The sequence below is a fragment of the Ranitomeya variabilis genome, chromosome 1, assembly GCF_051348905.1.
Source record: "Ranitomeya variabilis isolate aRanVar5 chromosome 1, aRanVar5.hap1, whole genome shotgun sequence".
Classification (NCBI taxonomy): Eukaryota; Metazoa; Chordata; class Amphibia; order Anura; family Dendrobatidae; genus Ranitomeya; species Ranitomeya variabilis.
The window spans coordinates 899,826,027-899,838,100 of NC_135232.1; the positions used below are offsets into that span (position 1 = coordinate 899,826,027).

General features: G+C 40.4%; 1 protein-coding gene across 3 annotated transcripts in view; it reads right to left on the reverse strand.

Moving 5' to 3' along the window:
* The window catches only part of ANK2 (ankyrin 2), a 648,838-nt gene that overhangs the window by 158,129 nt on the left and 478,635 nt on the right, over positions 1-12,074 (reverse strand). For 2 of the 3 annotated variants that reach the window (XM_077278822.1, XM_077278815.1), the window contains exons 8-9: positions 5,074-5,172; positions 3,399-3,497 (exon numbers count right to left, since the gene is read on the reverse strand). In XM_077278822.1, coding sequence (XP_077134937.1) covers positions 3,399-3,497; positions 5,074-5,172 — 198 coding nt within the window. Of the gene's footprint in view, positions 1-3,398; positions 3,498-5,073; positions 5,173-9,070; positions 9,095-12,074 lie in introns of all 3 variants that reach the window. The other variant, XM_077278806.1, reaches the window with a different exon arrangement.

Genomic DNA, 12,074 nt, shown 5'->3' on the forward strand with positions numbered 1-12,074 from the left:
TCAAAAGAATGGATGCAACTTTATCATTTATAATTAATTGCTCGGCAGATTTATATCTTCATTATGTTCTGAATTATTTAAGGACCTCCAAAACTCTAAATGCTTCCATTACTCATTGTCCATTAAGCTAAGAGGAGAAATCTCAGGAAGCAGCTAAGGTACTCTATGTACTTCAATGTGCCTGGACCAAAGCTATAAAAAAGGAATCTGTCAGCAGAATCAACCCTAAGCCGTCCTTATGGACATGCAGGGCAAAGAAAGTTGAATTAAATGATGACATCTGTGATCCAATGTCATATTACAGAGAAATCCATGTTTTTCTTAATATGTAAATGAGCATTTAAGATTTATGGGCTGGACATAGATCTCCCTGAGAATCTGCCTCCAGAGCATTTTTTAAATGAAAGGGTGTGTTACCAGTATGTAGATCAGACTGTCAGTTATTACATGTCTCACACTGGAAATGCCTCATTTCAATCAAATAAGTTCTGGAGACAGATTGTCAGGGAGATCTGTGTCCGGCCCATAGATCTTAAAAGATCATTTACATATTAAGCAAATTGTGGATTTTTTTGGAATAAAACATTGGATTGCAGATATCGAGGTATCATTTTATTCAACTTTCATGATCATATCGATGGCTTAGGACGGTGGTAACCTACTGACAGATCCCCTTTAAACAGTAATCATTAGGATACACAACTGCAAAAGTAAAATGTATACTAATAGGTAAATACTTATAAGAGTGAAAGCTAAAAAGGTTTCCCAACTATAATAATAAAATCTTAGTTTGGTACAGTAGCTTTGCAGTACCCTGACAATTTTGACAAAGTGACCATATAGTAGTTTTGCACAATTCTTCATTACCGTTTTGAATATTAGAGATATACTCTGCCACAAACTCATGGTATTACGCAGACCGTATGTGTCATTATTCCACACTAAATAGGTATGAGATAGGGCAGTAGTCTGCCTTGCTTCATTCTGCAGAGTCCAGTAAAATCATACACATTAAACATATATATCTTTTCCACATTGTATTCAAAAAGTGTCAAATAGCATCCATCATCGCATACGTGACACAGTACGGTAAAATGGATGCGTAAGAGTGGCAGTCATTACTCAGACTATAATTTACCCGCTATGTCATGAACAGTACATTTATTGACTGATCATAAGAACACATTTATTGAATGCTATTATTAGTTTATTTTGTTGGGGGAGAGGTGGAATTGTACACAAAATAGCAAGTCCACCATTTCTAACACCGTGCAAGTTATAGAATAAATAAAGTGAAGGGATAATCCGACAGTGAAATAACATTTTTTAGATCATGGATGGTGTAAAATAAGTAGCCTAGGCGCATTCACCTTCCAGCTGCACCACAGATCCAGCGCAGGAGGTTTGTGCCAGCTCTGGAGTAGTGTTCGCTCCATTTAGAAGTCACAAGACTGCTGCAGAGGTCAGGTGACCAGAACAGCGCATCATCCTCTAGTCACCTGACACACACAGCCAGTCACAAGCTGAGGCGGTCCTGTGACTTCCATAGGTGGCACAGACTTCCGGAGAGACTTCTGTGGGATCTGCGATTGTGTTCAAAGGGGAGTATGCCTGCAATCATAATGTAAAAATTACCCATGTTTAAAAAAGCTAATGCTTTGAGAATGTGAGAGTTACACAATGAATTAGGCCATGCCATGGCAGATTCTGAAGGAGGGCCTCGGAGACTTTTTCCAATGCAACTACAGCATCTGAGTGGTTATCTCCTTATCCTAATCATTTGGCTCCTGCTGTGGGGCTTCTGTATCATGACATACATACTGAAATAGATTATATATATATATATATATATATATATATATATATATATATATATATATATATATATATATATATATATATATATATATTCAATGTTCAAAAATATAAAGGGAACACAAAAACAACACAATGTAACTCCAAGTCAATCACACTTCTGTGAAATCAACCTGTCCAGTTATGAAGCAAACCTGATTGTGAATCAATCTCTCCTGCTGTTGTGCAAATGGAACAGACAACAGGTAGAAATTGTAGGCAATTAGCAAGACAACCCCTATACAGAAGTGGTTCTGTAGGTGGTGACCACAGACCATTTCTCTGTTCTCATCCTTTTTCGCTGTTGTTTTGCTCAGTTTTACATTTTGTCATTGCTCTCAGCCCTAAAGGTACAGTAGCATGAGTTGGTGTCTACAACCCACAGAAGTTGCTCAGGTAATGCAGCTCATCCAGGATGGCACATCCATGTGAGCTGTGGCAAGAAAGATAGCTGTGTCTGTCAGTACAGTGTCCAGAGCATGGAGCAGATATGGTACAAGGAGACAGGCCAGTACACCTGGAGATGTGGAGGTGCCATAGAAGGCCAAGCAGCAGGACCACAACTGGAATATTTAATTCAGTTATATCTAGAATGTTAAAAAGTTGGATATATAATATCCGTATTCGCGCTAATAAAAACCCCAAGAAAAAAAGGACATAAAATGCTCACTATTGAATGTAGCCAATAATAAAGCCAATAATAAATAACTCCATTGCTGTAAATAAAAATAATAGCACAATATGAAGATCACTCCCAACTTGTAAGTGATAGTAAATGTCTTACCCTGCACCAATATTCAGGATAGTGTATGGGGTGCCTGGTTGCAGACTGTGATCCTCACATTGGATGAGATGCTGGGTTGCAGGCTGTATTAGTCCGGCGTCGGCTCACAACGTTGTGTTGAAGAAAAAAATCGCTGATTCTGCTCGCGTACGGCGGTTGCCTCGGCCGCCGTACGCGAGCAGAATCAGCGTTTTTTTTCTTCAACACAACGTTGTGAGCCGACGCCGGACTAATACAGCCTGCAACCCAGCATCTCATCCAATGTGAGGATCACAGTCTGCAACCAGGCACCCCATACACTATCCTGAATATTGGTGCAGGGTAAGACATTTACTATCACTTACAAGTTGGGAGTGATCTTCATATTGTGCTATTATTTTTATTTACAGCAATGGAGTTATTTATTATTGGCTTTATTATTGGCTACATTCAATAGTGAGCATTTTATGTCCTTTTTTTCTTGGGGTTTTTATTAGCGCGAATACGGATATTATATATCCAACTTTTTAACCTATTTATTACGCATACAATCATTGGTGGAGATTGTTTTATTCGCAGCAGGAATGAGAACCCCGTAATACGTAGCGCCACTCAATTTATTGATTTTATATCTAGAATGTTGTATGTTAGTGTTCTCTTTATTTTTTTGAGCAATATATATTTCCACTCAAATAGTTCAAATAATTTGTCAAACGGCATTTACTAAGTGAAATAGTTCAAGCATACATATGTTGCAGACAGGAAGTTGGTTACTTCTTACCCTGGTTTTGGCATCAATTTGTCCTCCTCGGTCAAGCAATAATTTCACCATATTGGTATTTCCTCTTTTGGAAGCCACATGTAATGGGGTAATTCCATTCTGTGTGGTAAAATTAACAAAAGTATTTAACAACACTGTGGGAATCTGTGTATCCGCTGGGAAAAGGAACATTATGCTATTCAAGTAAATGGGAAAATGTGTTCTTAGAAGAACACATTTTACTTACTATATAAGTATGGAATTCAAGTGGACAACATCTGTTCAAGCTGAACTAATTAAATTAATCAAGGCACGAAATAAAAGAACAATCTAAAATAACTTCACCACTGAAGATCATTAGGTAAGATGTAAAGTGTACAAGTATAGTGTGTCATACGTGCCACTTCTCATTTGGCACATGGCACGGCTCCACAATCTTGTGGCTCAGATCACATGTTTAGATGTGGTGGAAATGTGGCACATATCACACACCGCAAATATGCCGCAATATAGCATCCTACACATGGATGGGTTTACAAAATATGCTGACAAGTGCCCTTTAAACTCAATCTGTCACTAATATTAGGTGTTAACAAATATTAGCTTAGATTTTTTTCTTTTTGTGGCCATTCACGTATCTTATATGTCCTTCGAATATTTTGTCTTATAGTGATTGTCACTGGGAAGCAAACAAGTCTAAAGGGTTCGTCTAGTGTCAGAGCGAGTCTGGAGCTGCAGTGGAGTCTCTGGACAATCCATTTCATGGTCGCTCTATGTAAGGTGTCAAACAATTGCCCAATCAGCTTCTGAAGAAACAATTTTAAAGAAGAAGACCAGACAAAAAGTTTTATCCTCGTCGTATTTACCTGGGCATTTATGTGTAAGTGTATTCATGTACTTACCGATCGCAGTCTTCCCCGGTTTCCAGCGGCGCTCCGGTCCTCTTCTTGCCCACATGACATGCAACCAGACTAAGCGGCTCACACAAGGGTTTATGTGTGAGCCGGAAGTCACTTTCTCGGTGTAAGTCTATGGAGCCTTGTTCTGAGGCTTACATAGAAGGGTTACACTGAAGGGTGTAGCTGCACCCCACACAGCGACCTCTGTGTGAGCAAGCAAAGAACAGCAGCGCCCACGAGGGATCAAAAGATAGGACAACGATAGGTAACTATAGCAATACACTTACACACCTTACATAAGGAATCAGGACAATTTATCCAAGACAAATTTTGTTGGGACTTCTTCTTTAAGAGGACCCCTAATGAATATTCCTCAGCAAGCATTGTGCTAAGATATATTAATAATATGCAAGTCAGTTACAGTATAAATTAGTGGGAGAAAATCCCATCTAAAAGTGCAGAATATATTTATCATAGAATTATGATGATTGCACAGTATTCATGATTTATCTTTTCCTTCATCACGCAGCCAGGGGCAGGCACATCATACTTTAAGATGTCAAGATGTACAGGAGCCTATGGGACACCAGGGGGCGCCATAACATATATGTAATAATTTTTGTACAAAAGTGCATTTTGATTATTCTAATAGAAAAATGATTGTTTTGTGTGATCTAATAAAGAATTGAGAGATTTAACTGGCACAACATTTTAAATAATCGTTATACGTGACTGAAAATAAAGATAAAAACATAAATAAATAGAATTTGGCTTTACACAATTCCTAATATTCTTACTCTTGCAGTGAAGTCTACTGCAGCTCCTCTGTTCAGCAAAAGCGTTGCCACATTGACATTTCCATAATGAGCAGCGATGTGTAAAGGTGTAAAACCACTCTGCAAAATCCAAGAAAACAACACGGTAAATCATAAGCAACAGCTTTTCCCACTACATTGTGTGAGGAAGCATTAGCCGGCAGTAAGAAACATCAGGGCACGGATGGAGGTCCATGGAGGGTCAGTACATAAGAGAAACAGGTTAGGCAGCAGGAAGCCACATTAACTTTAGCAACAATTGGACTTCATTAGTAAAGGGTCTATTCTGGGGAACATCAGGGTGAAAAAAATCAGATTACACACAGCGGGCGAATAAGCATTGAACACATCACCAATATTCTTAGTAAATATATTTCTAGAGTTGCTATTGACATGAAATTCTCACCAGATGTCGGTAACAACCCATCCAATTGGATGGGTTGTTAACGACCTCTGGTGAGAATTCCATGTCAATATCACCTTTAGAAATACATTTACTAAGAATATTGGTGACGTGTTCATTACTATTTTCACCTGCTGTAAGGACGCATTGAATGTTTGAATACGATGGACATCATGTGCGTGTGTTCTGGCGAATCCTGCACGCAATTGCGGATTTCCATATTTAGAGGGGCCACCTGGTCTCTGTCATCTGCAGTCTACCTGCACAACCGCTGCAGTTAATCACTGGCCTCAGTGGTCTCAAGCCACACACAGAGGTATTTGTGAATGGCAGCAGCAGTCATATAGGTAGATGGTACAAAGAAGTTCAATGTTTATGGATGAATAAATAGATGGCTAGATAGATAGATAGTAAGAAAAGTTCAGTGCTTATGGATTAATAGATAGATAGATAGATAGATAGATAGATAGATAGATAGATAAATAGATAGATAGACAGACAGGGTGGGCCATGTATATGGATACACAAATAAAATGGGAATGGTTGGTGATATGAACTTCCTGTTTGTGGCACATTAGTATATGGGTGGGGGAAACTTTTCAAGATGGGTGGTGACCATGGCGGCCATTTTGAAGGCGGACACTTTGGATGCAACTTTATAAATGGCCCACCCAGGTGTATCCATATAAATGGCCCACCCTGTAGATAGATGATATATAATAGAGATAGATAGATAGATAGATAGATAGATAGATAGATAGATAGATAGATAGATAGATAGAGAAAAAGAAAACAAAAAGCAGCACCAAAAGAAAACAAAGGGTGCAAAAAATCCTTCCAGGTATATATCAAACCTCATGCTATTGTCCAGAAAAATGAAGGCAGCACTCCAATAGAAAAAATAAAAGTGGTTTATTGGCCCATGTGCGACGTTTCAGTCCAGGATGTGGACCTCTCTCAAGCCTTGAGAAAGGTCCACATCCTGGACTGAAACGTCGCACATTAGCCAATAAACCACTTTTATTTTTTCTATTGGAGTGCTGCCTTCATTTTTCTGGACAATAGATAGATAGATAGATAGATAGATAGATAGATAGATAGATAGATAGATAGATAATATCCATTGGAAAAAAATATCTAACAAGATCATGTTTGATTCCTGTATTTTCATAAAGGAATGCCAATAATATGACTGCATAGATTGTGTGATACGTTAATGTCCGGGGGTTACTGCTGGTTTGTCAGCATTGTAACTGCTGTAACGTGCAGTTTGATGGCCTGCGAGGGAAGGCTCCCAGCACAAATGACGGTGTGTGCAGAACTTGTGCTCCTCCACCTCCCTGCAATGCAGCACTAGAATGTGTTTATTTCAGCAGCCATTAATGGACACAGTATCTGCACTGAATGGCATGGGTTAGTTATTATACCACAATTACACACTGATTACAGATTGCTGTACGGACATTATATTATAGTGCATATTCTATTTTGTATGGTATATACTATGTTCATCGGCTTTATTGCAAATCTGCATTGTGAAAAGCCTCTGAATGTCAGATGATGCTGTTACATGGCGCTATCTCTGCCAATGATTATAAAGTTGTTTGTTCAGAGACAATCAATCTGAATGTATAGGGAGGATGGGGCTTTATTGATATCTGCTGTAGTTTAGATCCAAAGGTCATGAATGAGACAATGTGTGGACATGGTTTCTTCATATACATAACTACCCTCAGGATGGAGATACCCTTTAGAAGCAAATGTCAATTACTAATATCTGCTCTCATTGGAAAAAACTATTGTCTTGTAATGAAAATACAGATGTTATCCACTGTAAGAGCAACTGGGCATCATAGAGGGGAGTCTCCATCTTGGTACCTGCAGAGCTAGTACATAAGATCAGCTGCACCTCTGGTGGCCCATACCCACCCATGCATTACAACGAAAAATGTGTGGCTTCCAATTATTGAACAAGACTTTTAGTCCAACCTGCAAGGTCCATAGTTCTTTCCAGCTTTCTTTAAATTGTACGTGGCACTCCACAAACAGTAAAAAAAACTCCAGAGGCTCCACGAGTTCTTACTCTTGGCAAATGGTGCTCATTGACAAGCTGGCTTTTATTTAAAAAAAAGAGCTTATTAGGGAACCCTACTGGACTCATTCAGATGTCTATGCATATCGGTCCGAGCATGGGCCTCTAATGAACGGACTCACTTAATCAAGGACAGCACACGGATTGCACACAGATAGCATCAATGTGCTGTCAGGGATTTTTCAGTGATCCATAGACTTGTAAGGGTAATTTTGATTCACTTTTTTTTGGTCACACAGCCTGCAAAAAACATGGATATTTGAATTAGTGCCATAGACTTTAACGTGTACGTGTTCTATTCGTGAAAAAACACAGAAAAAAACATGTAGGTGATTCATGGACGTCTGAACGACGTCTTTCCAGGTTGTTTATTGTCATGATTTAGTCATTTAAACGTCTTTAGGCTGAGGTCTCACATAGCTGTCAGCACACATGCCGAGGTGCTCATTGCTAGCTTGATCCTAACTTCTGCACAGTAACGTAGAAACCCGAGCCCTTTAGCAATAAGCAATTTGCACTGAATTTCCAACACTTTACAGAAAACCACTGCAAACTTTCCTTGTATCACACAGTTGTACCTAGGCTGTGAAGTAGCCGCATTCTGTCCACATTGTGAGACCCCATTGTTCAGTCTGAGAAGTAAGGGCTTCCAGCATTTTCACATTTCTCATTAGTAGAGAATGCACAATCTCTATGTTATACCCTGGCCAACAACGTTACATTTAGTAGTTCTATAAATGTATGACATAGTAAGGAGCAAGGGAGAAATACAATGGATATGGGTGGTAAAAGAGCTTTGTGCCAAATCATCAGTTTAGCTTCATTATTATTTTCCATTCCTGAGCGTTGATTTCCAGGACCACAGCTACATCAGAGAGATTATTTATACAGTGTATACTCTATGATAATGTCACTGTATACTGTATATATAGACTGACATTTTAGAGCAATGCTCATCCACTCTGGATGTGCTGCTCTCACGTCCTGCCGACATCCGAGGTCAGTCCTAAGGAATTGAGAGAACGACAGCTGCCGCTGACTGGATAAAGGGTTCACATGACCTAACAATGGCACACGAGATGGCGCTGCTACGGGAGGGGAGTATAGGGTACTTTTATTTTACCTTGGGGAATATAGTATTTCAGAGGGGCTCGTCCTAGTAGTGGACAATTCCTTTAACATTAAGTCCATATCGGTCATTACTAATTCAGAGTCACATGTCTGACATCTCGGACTTTTCACTCATACCAGGTTTTAGATCTGCTATGCTAACTCTTCCTTTCCTCCTCTGTAATCTCCAACGTTCCCTCTATCACAGATTTACATTCAGGAGAATTACATTGAAAGCTGATACTTTTCAGTGGGGAAAAAAAGTAATAATCTGTGTACAAATGAGGAAATGCAGAAAATACAACAATAGTATACTCAGTGACAGCGTAGGTGCATGCAACATAGCAGCAAGAAGGAATGTATTAGAGATATACCTCTGTCGTCCTATTCACCATCATCTGAAGTTGCATAATTTGGAAAAAGAGCATATATTAGATGCAATCGATAAGTCATCACATTCAACACATTTTTTTTTATTGCCAATGGCTGTAGGAACTGCCATAAACACTTGTCTGCACTGTAATATACAACTAATCTAAAAGCAATACTGCTACATATGACACTGTATGCCTAGCCTCTTAAAGACTGGAAACTATACACTATTGACTATGATCCATTCCTTGGCAAGTTTTAAATTATCAGCGTAGGACCCCCCCCCCCCCCCCAACAGGTGGCATGGCACTAGAGAGGCAGCTTTATTTGTCCCGGAGGGGATCTAATTTGCATATCTTTTTCCCAGGGAGCTTTGCCTGGGTTATACTTCTCCTTCCATCAGTTGGGCTAACCCCATTAATGTGGCAAACTGATGCTTGGGGCAGACACAGACAGTTTATTGCCACGGTTCTTCTGGTTGAAAGAAGACAGAAGGCCATTGAGCACAACCTATAACCTGCCAGAAGAGACGCTAGTTTGATTTATATTCTTAGTTACATTGCAAAGTTGGTTAAAAACTTGATCAGTGTGGCTACAATATGTAGGTTTTCTTAACAAGCTTCCCGACATCTGCTGTACATGTACGGCGCAGCGGACAAGGCATTTCCGCAAACCGCTGAAAACATACAGGGTGGTCAAAAACGTTATGTAGTCCAAAATGGTACCAATAAAAACTTGAACTCATCCCGAAAAAACATGCCTCTACTCAGATCTGTTCTTTGTTAACGTAAAATTAGAGACTTTCAACGTTACTAGTAGCTCAAAGGCACTGGAAAAGCGACATGAGAAACCATCCAGTAAAATCCATGCAACCAACGTGCCCAAACCAGCTAGCCTCATCATGTATGGCACTGCTGCAGTGGGGAGAACGTAACTTTGGGTTTCACCAATATGATAATGGTGGGGGCTCACACCCGACATGTCCACCGATCAGCTTCGAATTGCTCCGACAGCTATTGGAACTAAGCAATGTGCAGACAGAACACAACAGCCCCATTCACTGCTTACTGGCCGCTGCCAAGTACTGCACGTTATCTACCATGGAAGTGAATGCACTGCAGTTCTTTGCAGCGGCTACTGAACAATGCACCGTTCTGCTGTGTTCCACTACTACACAGCTAAGTTCTGGCATCTGCCGGAGGATTTTTCAGCTGATCACTGGGGAATCGGATCCCCTTAAATCTCATATTGAGGTATGTCATCAATGTTAAGTCTTGGTCAACTTATGGGCACATGTCGCCAGAAGCAAAAGCTGCTCACTTATAGTTCCCAAAATGGGGTCACTTAGTGGGTTTTCTGCAGTTTTGACACCACAGGGCTTTGCAAGTTGAATCTTCAAACTATAAAGCATCAAAAGCCAAATAGTGTTTCTTGCCTTCCAAGCCCAGTCGTGTAACTCATACAGTAGTATCTGACCACACATTGGGAATTGCTGCATTCAGGAGACATAGCGTTACAAAGTCTGTAGTGTTTTATCCTACAACCCCTTATGAAAAGAAAGAATTTAAGGCCAAAACATAATTTTAGGAGAAAAAAAATGACATTTTTAATTTCCACGTCTCAGCATTATATAATTCTATGAAGAAGATATTGGTTCAAAATGTGGTGCAAGCGGAGAAAGGTCCTGATGATGTTGAGAACGTTGGACTATTGATCAGTGCTTGCACTGCCCCCCTCTGAGGAAATGACCCCAGACAATGAGAGCGCTTGCATGAAATATCGACCAGGAGAGGCAGGTCTCTGCAGCAAGGGTGACCTGTCAGAGAGCAGAAGCAGGCGGTGAGCGGGCTATAGGAAGAGAGGCAGGAGAGCTACGTGCAGTCTCCCACCCGCTGCACTTGTAACTCATTAGCATAAAATGTAAAAGCGCAATTTCTCTAAAAGGATAAACTAAAATTCTACAAGCAAGATAAGGATTTAACTAACATTGACACACCCTTATGCACATGCTATTGCTTAGGGGTAAAATACTGATGAGAGGATCCCTTTAGTAGTTTATTTTTATCAATTAACACAATGCAAAGTGAATGAGCAAAAGAGAAAAGTAAATCAGACTTTGCCTTCAAAGCAGCATCAATTCTTTAAAGGGAACCTGTCACCCCGTTTTTTCCGTATGTTCGCATCTCTGCTTCAGGAAAATGGCCGCCGCGATCTCCATCTGCGCACGCGCGGCATCCCGCGGCCATTTTCCTGAAGCCGCGGCCAGCAGAGCGCCGCTTCTGCGCACGAGCGGCCAAAGGAAGATGGCCGCCCCCACCGATCACCAATGAAATAGCGCACATCGCGCTCTTTTAACTCCCCTGTGCAGTGGATTCGGGACCTTGGACATGCGCACACCACTACGCCACCAACGGAAAACTAAGCAAGATCTGGGGGAAGACACCACGCCCATTTGACCAGACCAGCCTGATTGACAGGCGAAAACGACTACTTTGGTAACGTATTTCGGCAGCATAGGTGGGGAATCGGGGTCCACAAAATACACTATTGCAATGCACAGCTCAGGCCCTATTTAACAGTATTTTTATCTCATATGGAAAAAACGGGGTGACAGGTTCCCTTTAAGGTGCACTTGTAAACTGAAGGAACTAAGCAGGGAGGATTTTCCAAACATCTTAGAGAACCAACCACAGATCTTCTGTATTTATAGGCTTGCGAAAATCCTTCTGTGTAGTCATATAACCTCAGACAAACTCGATGACGATGAGATTAGAGATCTGGGTGGCCATATTATCACTTCTAGAACTCCTTGTTCTTCTTTACGCTGAAAATAATACTTAACTACATGGCTCTGTTTGGGGTTGTTGTCCTGCTGCACAGTACATTTAAAGCCAATCAGACGCCTCCATGATAGTATTGCATAATGGATAATTATCATGTGGTATTTCTCAGCTTTGATTGTGCCATTACTCCCAACAAAATCCCCAACTCAATTTGCTGAAAGAG